Genomic DNA, 22,367 nt, shown 5'->3' with positions numbered 1-22,367 from the left:
GGGTCCTCCGCTGTGTACTGAACTGACCACTACACTACTCCAAGGACCTGCATGCTGCTCTAATAGACTTGACTTTAACATCTACAGCCGTCAAAGAGGCTAGTAAATCATATTTTTAATCACATTTTTGGGGGGGAGGTGGGAGGGGGTCAGTGACCACTGGGGGGTATTAGGGGGGTCACTCCTAATTCCCCCCCAGTGGTCATCTGGTCATTTAGGGAACCTTTTTGTGTCTTATTCTTTCTGAAAACAGGTCTAGACTAAAACGTCTTGGTTTTAGTCCTGGACGTTTTTGTTTTGTTCCATTATGGCTCTAAAACTTCCAAGAGTTCAGCACACCCTAACCCCACCTTTGAAACACCCCTGACACACCCCCTTGTGATTTGAATGCACTTCTGATGGACTTCATAGAAAAACATCAAAAAATAGGTTTTGAAAGTACTGATTTGTCCGTTTTTGTGAGAAAGACCTTCAAATGTTGTTTTGTGCCACTTTTTAGTCATTTTTCTCTTTTGAAAATGAGCCCCATAGTAACCTATGGAACTTTAAGTGCTTTGAGTACTTTGAAAATTAGCCCCAGTGACTCTAGCCAACTTATTCGTGGAACATAACTACAGAGGCTGGTATGGTCACGTTTTCAATATGGTAATACTAGAGCCCAGTTAAGGAATAGGTTATTTTGAGTTAGCCTTCCCTGCACCAAACTTGCTTTCCTTGTGCCATCACCATCCAGCTGGATAGGCAGTGATTAAAAGGTGGAGAATAAAGGATTTTTTAAAACATTTATATCCCACATTATCCCAAGCAAACTCGGGGTTAATGTGGCTTACATTTCAAAATACAGCGAGACAGAATAATAGAATTCAGTTATATCATGGGAGCAAGTAGATGGATATACCTGAAACATTTAACAAAGTTGAGATTAGCATATATATCCAACTGGGCATTTAAAAGTCTGTCCTTTAATGATGCTGCATGCTCAGAAATCATAGCCATATGTATAGACATGCACACACCAGAACAGGCATCAATACACACATTGCAAAAGTAAACAACAACTTCTACAGAGTGCATCCAAAACTTAATTTTTATTTTCTCATTTCCATCTTCCAAAATTCTAGACAGCAGGTGTTAGATCAGAAGGACCCAAAGCAGTCCAAAATAAGTAAAGTCAGAAACAACACAATTTATACCTAACTGTTCAACAACCATGTACATGACGGATAAATGAATTAAAATAGAGTTTAAAGCAAATGCCCTTAATATGTAATACTTGGTAGAAATAATGGAACAGTGATGGAATATTCACGTAGCAAGCAGCTTGAGCAAACAGATTTATTTTCTACTGAATATAATTAACTTTGTATGAACTTGACAGCTAATAATGTGATGAACTGGATAATGTTGCCACATTTAGGTTGACACATTATTCAATACCTCTCTGTGAAATAGTAGTAATAAAAAAAGCAAGTGCATTTTTATAATAAACCACTGCATTCCACAATCAAAAGGAGCAAGTTCCCACATGCCATCTTTTTCTTTTGATGTAGGCACAGGAAAAGAAAGATGTTAAATGCTCCCAGGTCTCAACCTAATTATTATTATTTTTTTAAAACTGTACTTATAAATAGTATGATTGTTAAGCACCTGATTCTCATAATATGATGTCTGTTTTGGTGAAAACATCTCTGCACGAATACAGGGAGTCCCTATAACCAGACCCTCGAAAAAACACAGGGGGTCCTTTTACTATGGTGTGCTGAAAAATGGCCTGCACTAGTGTAAGCGTGTGTTTTGGACGTGCACAGATCCATTTTTCAGCGTACTTGTAAAAAATGCATTTTAGTAAAAGGGCCCCACAATGATTTAAAATTTAGAACTAATTACTTGTCTAACCGATGAAACCAATACTTCCTCTGTATACATCCTTATGCTGACCAAGCTGGCATGTTTGAAAATATAAGTGAAATCAAATAAAAATGCTGCAAACAATAAAGAATGACAACATGTATAAAGCAGCTCATAGGTTTGCTTGCTTTGTTTTGGATGAATGGGGGCGATGGCTGTGCGGAGAGAGAATGGGAGATCTATCTAATTGGCTTCAGCTTTTTTGACATCTCCTGTTCCAATCTAACTTCCTTGGTCAGCTCTCTCCTTCCCGTCCCCTGGCACAGTCTGGAATTTCTCCTTCCCTTCCCCTTCCTCCTTCGTGGTCTGGCAAGGTTTTTTTTCTCTTCCCCACCCCTCTGCCCCATTGCAGGGCTTCTTGTATACTCTTTCCCTGCAGGATCCGGTACTACTCTCTCCCTTTCCGCGCCCTGAACTGCTGTCTTTCTTCAATTTTACGGGCTGCCGGCAGCATCAATGAGGTAAGCACATTGCCTTCAGCAGCCCCGGAAGCTCTCCCTCTGCCGACAGGAAACTGTAGCAGAGGGAGAGCTGACAGGGCTGCCGAAGGCAATGTGCTTACCTCACTGATGCTGATGGTGGCCCCAAAAATTGAAGGACAGCAGTGCAGGCAGTGGGAGGACAGCCAGTAATGCCCAAAACACAGGCACTTGACTGACCACCAGAGTTGGGCCTGGAATGGGGGGGATGGGCCCCCGAGGCCCCCCCATAGCTATGCCACTAGTACGGAGAGTGGAGACTGCATAGGCAGGAGCGCAGGAAGATCGCTCCTGCCCCAGCTGAACTGGCTCAACAACCAGCTCGCAAAATTTAAATAAATAACAACTGGCTCTCTTGAGCCGGTTCAAGCCAGCTCCAGCACACCACTGGCTGCAGCACTCCATGCCCCTAAACCAGGAGCGTAGCCAGACAGCAGATTTTGGGTGGGCCTAGGCAAGAAATGGGTGGGCACCAAATGTTCTCTCCCCCACCCCCACACCAAAAAATACCTCAGCTGGTGGGAAAATGCTTCTCTCCAGTGTCCACCTTGGTAGTCTGCAGCAGGCATGCGCTGAAAACTGAGCATGCGAAGGTGCCAGTATTTTGGAGAACAGCATTTTCATTACCATGTGCTACTGTTGGATGGGCCTGAGCCCTAAGTGGGTGGGCCCCGGCCCATCCAGGCCCACCTGTGGCTACGCTACTGCCATAAACCTGACCTCTGGAACACTTCCACTGAATTATGGAACAATATTTTATACTTTTATCTGCTAGGCTACCAAATTTCATTGGGGCTATTGCTGCAGGAATATATATCTGACCTGCAGCAGTCCCTCTGAAAACTACACTCGGGCTGAGCAATTTTAAATAGCCCTTGTACCCATATATATATCTATTCACAAATGGTTTTTGGAAGTGATCCCCTCTCCTTCCTTCATTCCTTGCTATTTTTCTTTTTAAACCTTAACCTTTAGTTACTGTATTTACACAGGAAAGAAAAAAAACCCAAAATAATAAAACACCTGGAATCAATCCTCGCCAGCCGTTTAAAGGGGTGCTGCAGTTCTGGAGGGGGCCTGGCCCCAAGGGGGGGACCAGGCCTCCCATGCCCCCCCCCCCCCCCCCACATAGGTACTGCCTTGGAACAAATTTCAGTTGCTAATTATCACAGCTACATTTTCTAACAGAAGGAAGCAAAGTCTACCAAGTGTTAGAGCATTTCTTTTCCTAGCAAAACTTTGAATACACTATGCGCATACTTACGTAGAATCATTGTCTTTTTCTTTCTTCCGTATTCCAAACGCCTTTCTTGTACGTTTTTTCAATCCTATTGAAAGATTAGACATTAGACAAAGCAGTATAAGCTATGAATGTCAAGAAGGCTTAGAAGGATAAAATCCTGTTCTTCTATAATCCAATCAAAACCTTCTTAAATTTGAATATAAAACAGTACTTATAACTTGTCTTGCTTTCACCATAACATATACTTGAACATCTTTTTAAGATCTGCTGTCATCTACTATGTATGATACTTTCAAATGCAGTATATTGTCTACATGTTGCCTTCCTGCCTGAGTCTTATAACATGTTTAATCACTGTAGTTTGGTATGAAATCATGGCTCACTGAAATAATTTTAATGCAAAGTACTGTATATACAGTGAGTGTATATTATCACATGGGCCCCATGCAACCTATTAAACATGATTACTATAGCATGCAGGGCCTGGTTTGCAAGGATTTTGCCCACTGAGGAAGTGTGACAGAAAATTCCTAATCATTTAGGCTCATGGTTTTCCTAAATGTTGGTTTCTGGCCTGATTTTGTGAAAGCGCTATTGCTCACCTCTAACAGTTTTCAACTTTTTTCATCTCGTGGCACACTTACAAGACACAAAAATAGTCAAAGCACTCAACTGGAATGTAAGCCATACCCACCCGTCCCCGCAAGTAATTTTCTCCATCCCCAACCATACCTACAGTGGTGGAAATAAGTATTTGATCCCTTGCTGATTTTGTAAGTTTGCCCACTGACAAAGACATGAGCAGCCCATAATTGAAGGGTAGGTTATTAGTAACAGTGAGAGATAGCACATCACAAATTAAATCCGGAAAATCACATTGTGGAAAGTATATGAATTTATTTGCATTCTGCAGAGGGAAATAAGTATTTAATCCCTCTGGCAAACAAGACCTAATACTTGGTGGCAAAACCCTTGTTGGCAAGCACAGCGGTCAGACGTCTTCTGTAGTTGATGATGAGGTTTGCACACATGTCAGGAGGAATTTTGGTCCACTCCTCTTTGCAGATCATCTCTAAATCATTAAGAGTTCTGGGCTGTCGCTTGGCAACTCGCAGCTTCAGCTCCCTCCATAAGTTTTCAATGGGATTAAGGTCTGGTGACTGGCTAGGCCACTCCATGACCCTAATGTGCTTCTTCCTGAGCCACTCCTTTGTTGCCTTGGCTGTATGTTTTGGGTCATTGTCGTGCTGGAAGACCCAGCCACGACCCATTTTTAAGGCCCTGGCGGAGGGAAGGAGGTTGTCACTCAGAATTGTACGGTACATGGCCCCATCCATTCTCCCATTGATGCGGTGAAGTAGTCCTGTGCCCTTAGCAGAGAAACACCCCCAAAACATAACATTTCCACCTCCATGCTTGACAGTGGGGACGGTGTTCTTTGGGTCATAGGCAGCATTTCTCTTCCTCCAAACACGGCGAGTTGAGTTCATGCCAAAGAGCTCAATTTTTGTCTCATCTGACCACAGCACCTTCTCCCAATCACTCTCGGCATCATCCAGGTGTTCACTGGCAAACTTCAGACGGGCCGTCACATGTGCCTTCCGGAGCAGGGGGACCTTGCGGGCACTGCAGGATTGCAATCCGTTATGTCGTAATGTGTTACCAATGGTTTTCGTGGTGACAGTGGTCCCAGCTGCCTTGAGATCATTGACAAGTTCCCCCCTTGTAGTTGTAGGCTGATTTCTAACCTTCCTCATGATCAAGGATACCCCACGAGGTGAGATTTTGCGTGGAGCCCCAGATCTTTGTCGATTGACAGTCATTTTGTACTTCTTCCATTTTCTTACTATGGCACCAACAGTTGTCTCCTTCTCGCCCAGCGTCTTACTGATGGTTTTGTAGCCCATTCCAGCCTTGTGCAGGTGTATGATCTTGTCCCTGACATCCTTAGACAGCTCCTTGCTCTTGGCCATTTTGTAGAGGTTAGAGTCTGACTGATTCACTGAGTCTGTGGACAGGTGTCTTTCATACAGGTGACCATTGCCGACAGCTGTCTGTCATGCAGGTAACGAGTTGATTTGGAGCATCTACCTGGTCTGTAGGGGCCAGATCTCTTACTGGTTGGTGGGGGATCAAATACTTATTTCCCTCTGCAGAATGCAAATAAATTCATATACTTTCCACAATGTGATTTTCCGGATTTAATTTGTGATGTGCTATCTCTCACTGTTACCAATAACCTACCCTTCAATTATGGGCTGCTCATGTCTTTGTCAGTGGGCAAACTTACAAAATCAGCAAGGGATCAAATACTTATTTCCACCACTGTATAACCTTCTGAAATAGTTATTTCATTTAATTATGCTACTGAAATACATTAGAGCACCAATATATCTGCTACTGGAAAACTGATACAAGATGGACTGTTACAAATTCTTATGCAGACATCACATGACAGCAGAATCCTTCACCTCAGTTGCAGATGCAGAACATGACTCTCACCTGATATAAAATAGAGAACCGCAAAAAACATGCAGACAAGAACGAACTCTGCGTGTCGTGCAACACTAGAACTAGAAAGAAATGTGTGTCCTCCTACACAGTGCAAAATATAGCCAACAGGTGAAAATTCTCAACTGTACTGATCTGAGGAAAGAGGTTTTAGTCTCTGAATGCTAAATGTATTAGTCCAATAAAATGGTATTATCTTATTTTCCATATTTGTTTTATTTCTATACTAGTAAAAAAGGCCCATTTCTGACACAAATGAAACGGGCGCTAGCAAGGTTTTCCTCGGAGTGTTATGTTTGAGAGAGTGTATGTGAGAGTGACTGTGTGTGTGAGAGAGAGTGAATGTGCGAGTGTGTGTGTGTGAGAGAGAGAGAGTGAGTCTGGGTGCGAGTGTGTCTGTGAGAGAGAGAGTGTGTGTGTGTGAGAATGAGAGTGTGTGCAAGTGCGTATGTGAGACACAGTGTGAGAGAGAGTGTGTTTCACACAGATACAGTGTGTGCGAGAGAGAGAGTGTGTGTGTGAGACATAGACTCTCTGTGAAACTAAGTGTATGAGACCATGAGAGTGTGAGTGACTGTGATACATAGAGAATGAATGTGATACAGTGTGAGACAGAGTGTTTGAGAGACAGTGAGTGAGTGTGAGAGACAGAAAGACATTGACTGTGAGAGAGAGTGTGTGAGAGAGATACCTCCCCCCTCTCTGCTGTCAGCCCCCCCTCTCTCTCTGTTGTCTGAGCGTTACTGTACAGGACGCTGAGCTCTGGCTGTGCTTCAAGGAACTGACCAATCCTATTTAATAGAATGCACCTCCAACATTCTGAAGCCGAGAAACCTCATGTGGTTGGTCACTTCTGCTTGTGACGAACCCGGAAGTACGTGATGTCAATTCAGGAGATGGATACAGAGAGCAGGAATGCCTCAGCCATGCAGTCAGCTTCAGAATGTTGGAGGTGCGTTTTATTATATAGGATTCTATTTGTTAATTTGTAAAGTGGTGATTGGTATTTGTTAGGTTTTTTTTTTTCAAATTTACATCTGCTATCATTATATTTTGCACAGTACTAGGGGACATGCAAACATCATTACTATCACTGTTTCTGCTTCCATGGTGTTGCAGAGTCTGGCTTCTAGAGGGCTTCAGTTTAAATTTTCTCTATATATTTCTATTTTTAGTTTGTGCTTATTCTATACTTAGTGTATGTCTATGAAAAAGAAATGGTTTTCTATTGGCATTGACTATGTCAGGAAGTATTTTTTCATGGAGAGAGTAGTGGATGCTTGGAGAATTCCTTTATTAAATAAAACGGAAAAAACCAATATTCAAGACATTACATCATGCCGTTGTAAAACCAGCCCCACTACACTTTTATACAAAAAATACAAACCCGATAAAACCCGTCCCCCCCAAATCCCCCCCACACCATACATTCAAATCAACTTCAAGCGGACATGCTTCCACCAAACCCCAAAATTATGTACCCCCCCCTCCACCTTTTCCCAGCGTGCCAATTCCTGGACGGCTCGGACAATGTCCCAGGAAACCTGCTCAGCCGACCTGCACTCCTGGCGCATAGACACCCCGCATCGAGCCACCCACAGGCAGTACCTGATAATGACTGATATGAGGAAGGCGGTACCTGGCTCCAGCCGCCCCGTCCCCTGCTGCCTCCCGTACACCCAGTCTGCATAGGTGTAGGACGTGAAGCTGGGGATGGCCAACAAGGCGGCCACTCTTCCACAAACTGCTCTGGAGAATGGACACACCATAAGGAAGTGGTCCATCGTCTCCAGCTGACCAGCACACTCCCCCCTCGGGCAGTTTCGGTCCTGCATGCTTCGGTGCATATTTGCCCTAACATATAATTTACCGTGAAGGGACAGCCAGGCAATGTCCCTGTACTTGTTCGGGAGTCGTCTAGATGAAATAAAGCGCAGGCCCTGCCTCAGCACGGGCCCTGGAGCATCCCTAAGAGTCAGGGGAGATGAGAAATGCTGGGAGCGAACCCGCTCCACCCAGCTCTCCCTCTGCCCCGCCCTTATTTCCTCCCATGTAATGTCCCACAACCGGACCAGCTTTACTAAGGATTTGTAGTAGCCTACCCCCTCCGGGAAACCCTTCCGCAACCTCCCCACCTTCCCCCCTCCCCACCAAGGGCCCCAAAATCCCTCCCACCACTGCACAACACTTTGTGCCCACCCTGGGGCCTCCGGCCCTCCCCCCCGCCCAAGGTTAAACTGGATGAACAGGGAGGAGAATAGCAGGACAGGGTTTACCATCCCCACCCCCCCTTCCTCCCGTGACCGGTAAGTAATATTGCGTTTTACCGGGTTCATCCTGTTGCCCCACAAAAGTTGAAAAAACACGCTGTACAATGAAGTGAAACAGCATTCCGGCAAAAGGCAGATGTAACTCAAGAAGAGAAACATGGGGACTATCTGGGTCTTCAACAACCGGACCCTGTCTGCCATGGACATCCGCCACCCCTTCCAACGATCCACCTTTTCCCTTGCCTCCGATATCTTTTGCTCCCAACTCTCCCGCCCGTAATCCCCCCCCCCAAAATACACTCCCAACACCCGCATTCTTTCAATCCCTGCAGGAAACCCGCCCCCTAGGTTAAATCGCCGTTCCTCTGGACCCACCCACAAGCTAGTACACTTACCCAGGTTTACCCGTGACCCCGATGCCTTGGAATATTCTTCAAGGGTCTCCCGCAGCATCCTCCCCTCCCTCTGGTCTGCCACCCAAACGGTGACATCGTCTGCATAAGCGATGACTCTCAATACGTTCCCTTTGCCAACCTCTACCCCTCTGAGCCCTCCCTCCCCCCCCCCTCCCAGCCTCCGCACCAGGGGATCTATGGCAAAAGCGTACAGCAGGGGGCTCAATGGGCACCCCTGCCGTACCCCTGCCGTGACCCCCACCTCCGCCCCCCTCCATCCATTCACCAGGGGAAAAAATCGCGCCCCAGCATACAACAGTTGCAGTTGTGCGATCCACTCCCCCGGGAAGCCATAGTGATCCAGGACCTTCCACAAGAACTCCCACTGCACTCGGTCGAAAGCCTTGTCCTGGTCCAAGGCCACGACCAACCTACCATCTCCCACCCGGCTATGTTCCAAGCCCTCCCTCACCCAGGCTACTGCCTCCAGCACCCCCCTTCCTGGGACCCCACACCTCTGCGGGACTGCTAGCACTTCACCGGAGACCTTCCTCATGCGAGCATGAAGCATGTGGGCGAAGATCTTCCGGTCGCTGTTCAATAGTGCTATTGGTCGCCAGTTCGCCACGTCTTGAGGATCCTTGCCTTTGCTAAGGAGGACCAATGCTGATCCTCCCATAGACTCTGGCAAGGATCCTCCTGTTCGCGCCTCCTCCCAGAGTTCCAGCAAGAGCGGCGCCAGCTGGTCCCTGAACCGTTGGTAAAACTCCGCCGGAAGTCCATCCGGCCCCGGCGCTGTTCTGCGCCGCAAGGCCCCAATGGCCTCCTCCACCTCACCCAGCGTCCACGGCTGCGTTAAGACCTGAAGATGGGGCCCCCAGTTACCCACCCCCGGGGTCCCCTCAATATATCTTCCCATGGCCTCTGTCCCCAACTGTAGGTCCGAGAAAACCCGCCCAAAATGCGTCCCCACCACCCGCAAAATACCTTCCCTGGATTCTTGGAGCACCCCCCCCTCATCCCTAAACCCCACCACCACCCTCCTCTCCCTTCGTTCCTTGCAGCAGTCATACGGGTCCGGACCAAGCAGCTTTCCGAAGTCCCGCTCGTAGACGAGGGAAGAGTAGCGGTTGTACTGTACTCTTTCAACCTCCTGCTGCAGTACCTCAATATCCTCCCTCCTCCCCCCCCGGGAAATTAGATTATCCCGTCGCTTTCTCAGGGCGATCCCCAACCGGGTGGCCTCCCTTCCCTCCCGCCTTGCCTGACGGAGAAAAAACCCTCTGGTGCGGTGTTTCAGTACTTCCCACCAGTCCCTGAGGGAAGGGAAGACACCCTGAATGGACACCTGGTCTGCTAGGAATTCCAGGTACTCCTGGTGCAACACCCCCTCCTTCAACCATTTGAGATTCAATCTCCACAACCCTTTCCCTAGCTTGCACGCCCCCCCTCCCCCCAACTCTATCATCACCATCCTGTGGTCAGAGAAATCTACTTCCACCACCCTAGGTGCCTGCCTACATGCCCCTTCCCGAACTAGAAACCGGTCAATTCTGCTCCTACAGGTGCCCCGTGAAAAGGTGAAACCCTGATTCCCACCACCAAGTGCAATATGTACATCCACCAGCCCTGCTCCTTTCATAATCCCCGCTAGTCGAACCCCATCATAACGTACTTGTGGTGCCCGCCCCCCACTATCCTCTTTCCGTAAGATAGTGTTGAAGTCTCCTCCCCACACCAACTGCCTTGAAGTGTATAGGTAAGGCTTAATTTTGTTGAACAGTGCAGACCTTCCCTGTTTGCTTTGCGGTCCATACACATTAATCACCCGCAAGGCCACCCCCCGCAATATTACGTCCAACACCAAACACCTACCAATACCCAGCTCCACCACCCTCTGAATCTCTACTTTATTGGTTTTAAAGAGGACGCCTATCCCCCCATACCTCTCCCCGGCCAGACCCCAAATAGAGGGTCCCCATCTCCAGGCCCTCTTTGCCCGCCGGATGTCCTCTAGCGTCTGCAACCGGGTCTCCTGGAGGAGGAAACAGTCCGCCTCCACAGCAGAGAGGCCATCAAATGCCAAGCTTCTTGCCCTCTGGGAGGCGACACTAGCAACATTAAGTGTGGCGAACACCAATAGCAGTCCCGCCATCAGTCCTCGCTACCACACCCCCCGCCTTCCTGGCTGCCTTCCCTTCTCTCCACACCATCATCCGTGGTCCCTTCCCCTCCACCCTCTTCTTCCTCCTCCGCCCAATCCCGGACCCCTAGCTTAAACATCCCTTCCCCCACCCTTGCTTTCTTCCTCCCTATCTTCTTTTTGTCTTCACCCACCTCCCTCCCTCCCTGGGGATCATCAAGCGACCTGCCCCCCTCCTCTCCTCCCTCTTCCACCCCTACTACCTCCTCTTCTTCCACCCTTCCCATCAATCCCGCCTCCGACCCTTCCTCCCTCCCCTCACGGGCCTGCATTACTACATCCTTTCTTACCTTCCTTTCCTCTCCCGCCCTCCCTGCATCAGCCGTCACCTCCCCCGATCCACCCACCTCCCCCCCTACCCTTCCCCCCTCTTTGTCCCTCAAAACCCTCCCCTCCCGTTTCTCTTTCCTCTTACCCGCTGTTCCCTTCACTCCTTCTCCCCTACCTCCCAACCCGTCCTGCCGGCTACCCCCATCCTCTACCTCCTCACCAGCCAGTTCCTCAACCCCTCCCTCCTCTTCCAAACCCCTGAATCTATTCCCTACTTCTATCCCCATTCCCACCCCCCTTCCCACCTTTCCTCTCCGCTGTTTCTTGGACACCCGCGTCCAGCCCTCATCCTCCCCTTCCTGCCGCTTCCGACCCTCCCCCAAGCCCCCCCCCTCTACCTGTCCCTGTCCTTCCCTGGACCCTTTCCCTCCCGCCCCGGGAACCTGATCATGGTCTGCTTCCCCTCCCCCCTCCCCCTGACCTGAACCATCCCTATCTATCTCCTCCTCACCCCCATTATGGGAGGCCCAAGGGCAGGCTCGAAATGCATGCCCCAGACCCCCACACAAGTTGCACCGAATAGACATACAGGACTCCGTGGGATGCTCCTTAGACCCGCACTTTCCACACTGCACAACCGGGCATGACATACTAAAATGTCTAAACGACCCGCACTTGTGACACTGCCGTGGCTGCCCCTTATAAAAGCAGAGAATCCGATCCCTGCCGATGAACGCCGAGGAGGGAATGTGCTGGGTGACATGCCCTGCCTGCCTCAGCCTAACCTGCGCACCCCAACCTCCAGCCCACACCCTACTGGGGTCCGGGAGTTTGGACAAGGGGGTACGCAATTCTGCGTACCGTTGTAGCCAGAAGGCCAGGTCCGCCCCTGATAGAGACTCATTTCGAACAAGAAGGGTTACTTGCACCAGGTCGGGTCTGCTGATCGGTACGGCCCGGTAGTTCTTCCAGTCCCCTCTCCCCCGTACCCCTTCGTATCTCTCCCAGAAGACCTCCATGCCTCGCTGGGTTAGAAAGCTGACATCGTATTCTGGTATATTCACCGGATGAATACAGGCATAGAGGTCCTCTGGGAGGAATCCTAGACCAAGGACCAATCTCAGGACCGCATCCCTGCTTGGCATCCCCCCCTCCCCCACCCATCTCAATTGTACCACATTCCTCCTTTTGGGAACCTGGCCTCCCCCCCACCCCCCTCCCCATCCTTCCCCGCTGCCCCCTACCCCCCTAGTTCCCCTGCGGCCACCTCCTCCACCCACCACCGCCGCAAAGGACGGACCCCCACCCCACCGTCCCCCCCCTTCTGCAGCGCGGGGACCCCCCCGCTCCTGATGCACCATATCCTCCTTCTCTTGCCTTCCCCGTTTCTCAGCCTCCCTCCCCTCCCTCCCTATCCCTCCCCCCAACATGCCTTGTACCCCTTCAACCAGCAAACCTTGGTCCCCTGCACCCCTCACCCCCCGAGCACTCGTATCCCCTGTAGTCACAGTGTCCATCAGTTCAATGCCTCCTGCAACAGAAACCCTGCCTGTCTCCCTATCGATTTGGTCCATAGGAACTTTGAGAGCAGGTTCCCCTATATAACTGGTCCCCTCCCAGTGCCCCTGCCCCCCTCCCGTCGAATCAACCCCTCCCCCCAGAGCCAACCACCCCGCTGCCTGGCCGGAATCAGAATCCCTAGTACCACCAGTTAAGTTTACTTCTGGTGCGCATGGCAAGGCAAGCACCCCTCCCTCCCGCCCAAAACCTGCTCTCTGGACCGGGTCCATTTTTCCTCCAACGTTCTGCTCCTTCGGATCCTCCAGCCCCGCTGTTTCGCCAAGCGGATGAGGCTTCCCACACTCCAGAAGTGCCTGCCCTCTCACACATGGGGAATCTTCTGGCGCTGCAGCTATTTCCCCTGCCAGCCTTTGTAGCTGTTCTGCAGTCTTTCCTGCTCCCACAGCCCGATTGGCTGGAGCCTCTGCTGCCAGGCTGGTTTGTTGCAAACACTCCTGATCCTCCAGTGCTTTCTTTATCGAGAACCCCTCCTTTTCACCTGCTGTTTGTCCAGCTGCAGCACTCTCTGTCACCAGGTTTTCCTCTGCTAAAACCTCACCATTCTCAGTCTTCGGCAGTGCTGCAGCCTGCCTGGCCGTGACCTCCAGCCCCTCAGTGCTGCGTGGGCGGGGCCTCCCCAGCTGCAATGGAGTCAGTGTTTGTTTGCTGCTCTCAACTCCTGCTGCAGGCAATGGGCACAAAACCTGTGGCTGCAACTGCCTCTGCTGACCTCTTGCTTCTTGCTCAAGTAAGTTTTTCAGTTCTGCTTCCACCATCACTGGTGTAGAAAAGAGTCTCTCTCCTGAACTTCCAGCCCCTGTTTCTACCAGATGAAAAGTCTGGGTTTTAAAACTTTTTTCCTGTTCAGTTTTTCCAACCTCAGGTTCCCTTAACGAGGATGCCTCTCCAGCCCCACCTCCAGTCCTGCTTGCTTCAGAAGCTGCCAGAGACTGACTAGCAAGGTACTGCATATACTGTAATGTCTTTTGGGTACTGGGCCCAGGAAGCTCATTTGGCCCCTGGGTGTTCTGGGGTCCAAGGTCTGAGCTCCTACTCTCCTTCTCTGTTTGCTGTTGTGACTTTTTGAAGGTTGTCAGGGCTTTTCCCCCCAAGGCCATTCTTTCTCTGTTGATGTAAACTTCTCTCAGAGGGTTCCCAGGGCCCTTTTTCAATGCCCCCAGCAAATGTTCTTTCTTTTGAAGAAGCTTGAGTAAACGGGTTACCTCCTTTGTATAAGTCTTGCGGTGCTCCACTGGGGCTAGTTTGCACAGGGCTTTTGCCATTTTAACCCGTTTCCCCAACTCTACCACCTCTTTTTCTGTGCTTTTTATTTTTCTCACCATTTGAATCAGGCCACTGGTCGGGTCCTCTGGATCCTGACTATAGTCTGTGAAATCTTCCTCCTCTGAGGAGTCACTGTCCTCCTCCTCTGACACCGGTAGGGCCTCCCGGCAGATCTCCATTACCTCTGCTCTCTCCTCTCTCTCCTCCGATCTGCTGTTCTCTGGGGCCTCCCCCAGCTCTCTCCCCCCCTCACCTGCTAGATGGCGTGCCACTGTGAGGGGGGTACCGGTCTGGGTTCCTCCCATGGAAGCCTGCACTCTTCGATCCACAGGGCTCCTTTCCCTCCTCTCTGGAGTCCTGCCAGAGAGGGAACTACTTCTCCTGGCCTTCTGGTCCCTGGCCCCAGGAGACCCCCTGGCCTGGGGCTTTCCTGAGGACTGCTCCCCAGGGACCTTCCTCATTTCTGGGGAAGGAGCTAGGCCTCACTCCCTTCCCCCTGGAAGCCTGCAGAGCCTCTGGCAGCACTTCCTCCTCCTTCCAAGTCTCAACAGCAACTAACTTGGAATGCCCTCCCGCGGGAGGTGGTGGAAATGAAAACGGTAACAGAATTCAAACACGCTTGGGATAAACATAAAGGAATCCTGTTCAGAAGGAACGGATCCTAAGGAGCTTAGCCGAGATTGGGTGGCAGAGCCAGTGGCGGGAGGTGGGGATAGTGCTGGGCAGACTTATACGGTCTGTGCCAGAGCCGGTGGTGGGAGGCGGGGCTGGTGGTTGGAAGGCGGGGATAGTGCTGGGCAGACTTATACGGTCTGTGCCCTGAAGAGGGCAGGTACAAATCAAAGTAGGGTATACCAGGGGCGTATCTGCGTGGGGCCACAGGGGCCTGGGCCCCCGCAGATTTCGCCCTGGACCCCCCTACTGCCGCCGTGGGTACCTTTGCTGGCGGGGGACCCCAACCCCCCCCCAGCCGAGGTCCGCTTCCTCCTGCCGCTGCAAGGTTTTTTAAGTTCATCGGGATTCGTCCTCCGTCACTCTGTGCTGCTGTTCAAAGAAGCTGCTAGCTGAATGCAGTTTCGGACTGAGTCTGACGTCGATGCTGCACGTTGTACATGAGTCTGACGTCCTGCACGTACAACATGCAGCAGCGACGTCAGACTCAGTCCGAAACTGCATTCAGCTAGCAGCTTCTTTGAACAGCAGCACAGAGTGACGGAGGACGAATCCCGATGAAGAACTTAAAAAACCTCGCAGCGGCAGGAGGAAGCGGACCTCGTCTGGTGGGGGTTGGGGTCCCCCACCAGCAAAGGTACCCACGGCGGCAGGGGGGGGTCGGAAAAGGCGGCGGCGGGGGGGCTATAATGTGCCCCCTCACTCTGGCTTCGGCCCCCGCTACCGCCGACTTTCAGATACGCCCCTGGGGTATACACAAAAAGTAGCACATATGAGTTTATCTTGTTGGGCAGACTGGATGGACCATGCAGGTCTTTTTCTGCCGTCATTTACTATGTTACTATGTAGGATCGACAAACTGTACTATTCTGACTAGTTTAGCTTTATATTGCTCACTGCAAATGTTTAAGATGCTGCCTTTTCCTAGGTACATCCTTGTTATGTGACGCATTGAAGTTAGTAGTGCTTATGGTATGGTAGAATTGCTCTGTTGGTCTTGAGTGACATTTGTTATGTTTTGTATTAATTGACAGTAGGCCTAGTACTGGATTTAACATTTTGGATTTGGATTTTGGTACAGTATGTATTTTCCTGTCTCCTGGAGCACTTACAATTTAACCTAACACATATAACTGCTACTCTTATATACCACTGTCACCAAAGCCGTTAACAATTAAAAGAAGCTAGAATATATATCTAGGAATTACATAAAATACAGATTAAATTAAAAAGGGGGAAACGTATATTCAATTAACTAACACATAGATTCAAAAAAAGTAACGTTTTTATAAAGAATTTCTAAAATCTTTGTAATTATAAGAAAGCAAAAGATGGTTAGAAATCTCCATTCCTATTTTAAGCTGCTAGAAAAGCTAGCAGTGATTCATAAATAAACCTCAGGATTTCTGTTACAGTGCTGAATTATTGTGAAACCAGCAACTGGTTCATACTTATTCTGAATTTCTTAAAGAAATTTGAGGCGGGATACCAACATGAAACGATATTGACTCAGTGGAGCACAACAAAGAAAAATTAAAACAGCAAAAGAGTAGGCGATTGAAGCAATGTCTGGATCTATGTTGAAATATGTAATGCCTTTAGATTCGCATATAGGTAATGAAAATTCAGAAGAAGTGCAAGGTGGTGAATCCAAAGCACCTATACTAGAAACAACACAAGATGATTCAGATGACATAGGGCTGAAAGATTACAATGAATAATCATCATCTATAAGCACTGATAATGAGGAAGAGAAAGGAATTGATAGCAAGAGTCAACATCAACGGGATAAAATAAATAATGGAGAAGAAAGAGGCACTAATAGTGTTTGAAGAAATGGCAACAAATGATATTTGACTTTATTGTGATATCGCTGCTTGGCCAATACCGTTTCCAGATGACTAACAAAGTTCTGAGTTTGCCACATGCCGTTTCCCACACTAGAAAATACATTTGTAAAATTTTCTAACGTGGGGGAGGGGAGTAGGTGTTTCCAGTGCTAATCGGACAGCGCAGGCACATTTCCGCGTGCTGCCCGATTACCGCCTTAGCGTGTGAGCCCTTACCACCTACTAAACAGGTGGCAGTAAGGGCTCAGGCAGTAAATGGCTGCACACTAAGAAATTATACCAACCTAACAAAAGGAGTTTGATTAATATATGTAAAGATAGTTTGGAGGTGTCCCTTTAAATTGGTGGAAAACAAAATCTTTCACCCCATGTACAATTTAAATCTTAACAAATGGAACCTCAAACCTCCTAACAAGGAACAATACCAGAGTATTACCAATCTCTTGTATAAACAGGAGTAGGTTAATATCATAGGTTCCTATTTAAGGAAGAAAAAGAGAAAAAAACCCCAACGCAAAAACTCATGCTACATGAGAAAACCATATGGGATAAAAAACTCTGTTTCCCTCTTAAAAAATGTATATAAATTATAAATTAAACGGACACCAAAAAGCCAAACTACCCAAAACTGACCCCAGCCAGTAAAAGACTACCTAAAGAAGCCCCCTTGGGAGGAAAAAAACCTGAAGTTCAATTAGAGATGACATAAAGCCTCAGATAAATATTTAACATTTAATATTTGAAGGAACCTTCTCTATCCTGCCAAAATATATAGCAAACCAGGTTTACTTAACTTAATCCAGGCGTGACAGCTTCAGGAAAATTTAAAGCGTCAGTCGTATGGATCCTGCACCATCTTTGGGATCCATACGACTGACGCTTTAGTTTTCAGTGTTAATTTGGCTTTATTTTCCTAGATGGATGTGAAGCGCTCTTCCTGAAGCAGCCACGAGGTTGGCGAAACAAGGCGCTCCTGTTGAAGGATCGGCGGTTTTTTTCGCCGCTGCAGAAATTTTGTAAGGCTCCGGAGTCCTTTTTGGGGGGATTTTTGATTGAAATTTTCCTGAAGCTGTCACGCCTGGATTAAGTTAAGTAAACCTGGTTTGCTATATATTTTGGCAGGATAGAGAAGGTTCCTTCAAATATTAAATGTTAAATATTTATCTGAGGCTTTATGTCATCTCTAATTGAACTTCAGGTTTTTTTTCCTCCCAAGGGGGCTTCTTTAGGTAGTCTTTTACTGGCTGGGGTCAGTTTTGGGTAGTTTGGCTTTTTGGTGTCCGTTTAATTTATAATTTATATACATTTTTTAAGAGGGAAAGAGAGTTTTTTTATCCCATACGGTTTTCTCATGTAGCATGAGTTTTTGCGTTGGGGTTTTTTTCTCTTTTTCTTCCTTAAATAGGAACCTATGATATTAACCTACTCCTGTTTATACAAGAGATTGGTAATACTCTGGTATTGTTCCTTGTTAGGAGGTTTGAGGTTCCATTTGTTAAGATTTAAATTGTACATGGGGTGAAAGATTTTGTTTTCCACCAATTTAAAGGGACACCTCCAAACTATCTTTACATATATTAATCAAACTCCTTTTGTTAGGTTGGTATATTTTCTACAGAGTTTGTATTCTCCTTTAGTAGTTAGAGTTTTTTTGCACACTAAAAAATGCCATTTTTCCCAGTGCAGTAAAAAGTGGCCTCAGTATGCGCCAATCCCACACATCAACACTGCCATGGACCACTTTTTACCGCCGCTCGATATAAGGGCCCCTTAATATATCCATTTTTACTAGATCGATTGAAGAGACACTCCAGCACTGGAAAAAGGTGCCAAACTTCCAGATCCGTGCAGAAACTCTCACATCCCTTCCGCCCCTGTCATAGTACCTTGCACACCCAAGGATATCCATGACTGTGATCCTTCCTGCAACACATCACTGGAGTCCGGGGGTAGAGAGGGAGCATTACCCTCAGTAACATTGAGGGAGGCATTCCCACAGCGTTGTCAGGCCCAATTCTCACTAAGTCTGCCATTAATGCAGCCTCAGCTGAGTTCCCATTCGGGTATTCAAGTTGAGAGCGGGGGGGTGGGGGGAAACGTATTTGTGAGGGGCTGAGGGAAATCTTGCCCCCAGTCCTGGCTTTCCATTGCCAGGAGCTGGAGCACTACCCACACTTTGCCCAGGAAGCTTCTGAGCATATGTCCTTGAAGAAGCTACCGAGGGGTAAATATGAATACCAGTCACTTAGGAAGTGTAGGAAACAATGTAAGAGAAAAAGTTTTCATAAAGGATACAAGCAGCTCAGGAGTCAGTCACCATCTTGACTTCACCCCCTGAGCCACAATCCTGAATACTAGAGACAGTACTGGAAGACTCAAACAAAATTTTGTTCTTTTTTTATTTTGTTTACAGCCCCCTCAACTGACATTTTTTGAAAATCCTCTCTCTCACCCTAATGCCACCACCCCAACTCCATACCCCATTGCCAGGCCAGCGCCATTTTGATGTATGGCACCAGCAAGACAAGAGCAACCATTATTTATTTTGATTTTGCTCACACCTTTTCCAGTAATAGCTCAAGGTGAGTTACATTCAGGTACACTGGGGTCTGACAAGGTCCAGTGGGTGGGAAAGGGAATTCTAAACATCATCTTCATGTAGTCAACTAGTGGGAGCCCACCAATCACTATTTTTCGATTTGTTTAAAACAAAACAAACTAAAATGAAAACTCAAAAACAAAACTAAAACCCACTACTGAGATCAGTAATATGAAACAAGCAAACCTAGGGGTCCTTTTACTAAGGCACGCTGAAAAATGGCCTGCGGTAGTTTAGGTGCGTGTTTTGGGTGCACGCAGAATCATTTTTCAGCGCACCTGTAAAAAATGCCTTTTTTAAATTTTTGCCAAAAATGGACGTGCGGCAAAATCAAAATTGCCACGTGTCCATTTTGGGTCTGAGACCTTACTTCCAGCCATTGACCTAGCAGTGAAGACTCACGTAGTAACCGGGCGGTAATCACCTACACATGTCAAATGCCACTTGGTGCGCATCCGTTACGCACACCTGAAAATAAAAAATATTTTTCGGATGCGCACCAAAAATTAAATTACCACAAGAGCCGTGCGGTAGTCGGGCGGTAACTCCATTTTGGCGAGTGTAGATGCTTACGTAGCTTAGTAAAAGGGCCCCCTAGTTTGCTTGAGCAATGTAGGCAACTGACCAATATTAATCTTGCCAAATATAATAAACAATTTCCATACTCCCTCTGGTGATTGCAAGCAAATTTTGAGAGTATGTAAAATATACAGGGTAAAGTACTTTTAGGAATTTCAAAATGAAATAGCACTTTACTATCCCCAACCCACTTCTGTCCCATTTTGACAGCACTGAAAACCATGGGAAGAGATCAAAGCACAAAAGGATCAAGTGTAGAGAGAAGAGGTGATGTCCCAAGACACTGACTATGGAACAGAGCCCTGAAATCCAAGTGAGGAAAATGTATTGAGGAGTAGGTGGGTAATCAAACATATAAATGGCAAGAGGCGTACTCACTCGCAAATGTGCAGTAGAGACCCTCTCTGTCCCGCCCCCGCGTCAATACGTGATGACGGGGGCATGATAGAAAGGGAACCTGCGCACCTGCGAGTGAGGGAACCGCCGTCGCCACCGCTCCCCCCCCAGGGTTGCCGCTACCGCTCCCCCCATCCACCCGGAGTCGCCGCCGCCACCCACCCTCCACGGGTACCTGGCTTCACTATTCAAACCGCCGGAACGCAGCACACAGCTCATCTGAGCTGCCGTTGGCCTTCCTTACCTGCCTGTGTCCCGCCCTCGCCGACGTTACGTCACACGAGGACGGAACACACGCAGAGAAGGAAGGAAGGCCGATGGCAGCTCAGATGAGCTGTGTGCTGTGTTCCGGCGGTATGAATAGTGAAGCCACGTACCCGGCCCGGGTGGAGGGGTGGCGGAGGGGACTCCGGCGATGGCGACTCCAGGGGGGGGGGGGGGCCTTTCAACCCCCCCCCCCCCCTTCCTTTACTAGCCCGTTTTTAAGGGCTCAACGGCTAGTAAACTATAAAAAGCAGATAGGTTGAGATTGAGAAGGATGAAGACGCAGAAAAGGTCCTTGGGTCTAGTCAGGAACAGGTCACTGGAGGCATTGGTAAGAGCTTATTTCTGTAGAATGTAGAGGACGAAAGTCAGATTGCAATAGCTTTGATATACCACAACCAAAACAATTTACATATTATATTCAGATACTTTCTCTGTCCCTAAAAGGCTCACAATCTAAGTAGCTTGGATGCAAAGAGAGGAGGGAGATGGGAGGATAGCTGGAAGGGGAGGTAGGGTCCAGGGAAGATTTTTTGAAAGAGTGTTGTAACATCATGTTTGAAGACGTGAGAAACAATTACAGTCGAAAGTGATCGACTGAGGATATGACAGAATAGACAACAGTAGGGGAGAAAGAGCTGAGTAGATGGGTGGGAATGGGATCAGACAGGTAGGGTGTTTGAAGGAGGAAAGAAGATGTGCAGTTTCCTCTTCCATGATTTTAGAAAGGGAAGAAAGGATGGCAGGAGAGGCTGTGAGAATGTAATAGGGGGAAAGGGAGCTGGAGGTGATCAGGTGAAGAACAGAGCTTTTGTTAGTAATATGTAATTTATCCTTAAAATCAAGCGTGGTACTGGAAGATTGGAGGGTGGCCAATATAATGCCGATTTTTAAAAAAAGTTCCAGAGGAGATCCGGAAAATTATAGACCGGTGAGTCTGACGTCGGTGCCGGGCAAAATGGTAGAGACTATTATAAAGAACAAAATTACAGAGCATATTCAAAAGCATGGATTAATGAGACAAAGCCAACATGGATTTAGTGAAGGGAAAGCTTGCCTCAGCAATCTATTACATTTCTTTGAAGGATAAAGGTGAGTCGGTTGATATTGTGTATCTGGATTTGGACATTGGAGAGTCATGGGATAGGAGGTACTGTCCTATTGTGGATTAAAACCCGGTTAAAAGATAGAAAACAAAAAGTAGGGTTAAACGGTCAGTATTCTCAATGGAGAAGGTAAAATTAGTTCTTACCTGATAATTTTCTTTCCATTAGTCCCAACAGATCAAGCCAGAGACGAGTGGGTTATGTCCCTCTACCAGCAGGTGGATATAGAGAGAACCTCAAAGGATTGCCATATATGGACATGTGTCTCCATCTTTGCCTCAGTACTGTCGATACCAAGCCAGCGGAAGAAGAAATAAATCCAACATAAACACCCTCTCCTGCCCGTACATCGGCCAAGTAAGCACCACCTCTACCACTCCCGCAGAAGGGAAATATCCAAATTGAGAAACTGTAGCTTGACGGCTCGATGAAAATCTCAAGAACCTAAACAAAAAAAAAACAGCCCCACAATCAATCAATGACAACACAGGGAGGGCCTCTGGATTGATCTTTTGGGACTAATGGAAAGAAAATTATCAGGTAAGAACTAATTTTACCTTCCATAGCGTCCCACAGATCAATCCAGAGATAACCCCATCTCACAGAATGCCAGAACCGACAGCACTCCACTAGGCCACTGCAAAGGTAGAAGAGGTGGAGAGGCTACCCCTGAAAAGGGAAAGCAAAGCTAGTGCTGAGCAGACTCACAGTCTGCATCCTGACAAAGCAAGGCAAACAAGAAAATGCAGTACCTTAAACAAGGAGCTGAACTGTATAG

The 22,367-nt window shown here is 47.9% G+C and overlaps 1 protein-coding gene across 8 annotated transcripts in view; it reads right to left on the bottom strand.

The window, feature by feature from the left end:
- SGIP1 (SH3GL interacting endocytic adaptor 1) overlaps nt 1-22,367 on the bottom strand; it is a 247,057-nt gene that overhangs the window by 169,083 nt on the left and 55,607 nt on the right. For all 8 annotated transcript variants that reach the window (XM_030207461.1, XM_030207464.1, XM_030207465.1 and 5 more), the window contains exon 4: nt 3,652-3,715. In XM_030207461.1, the coding sequence (XP_030063321.1) occupies nt 3,652-3,715 (64 nt within the window). The remainder of the gene's footprint in view (nt 1-3,651; nt 3,716-22,367) is intronic.

Source organism: Microcaecilia unicolor, chromosome 6, assembly GCF_901765095.1.
Source record: "Microcaecilia unicolor chromosome 6, aMicUni1.1, whole genome shotgun sequence".
NCBI classification, from domain to species: domain Eukaryota; kingdom Metazoa; phylum Chordata; class Amphibia; order Gymnophiona; family Siphonopidae; genus Microcaecilia; species Microcaecilia unicolor.
This window is presented reverse-complemented; position numbering and strand designations above follow the sequence as displayed.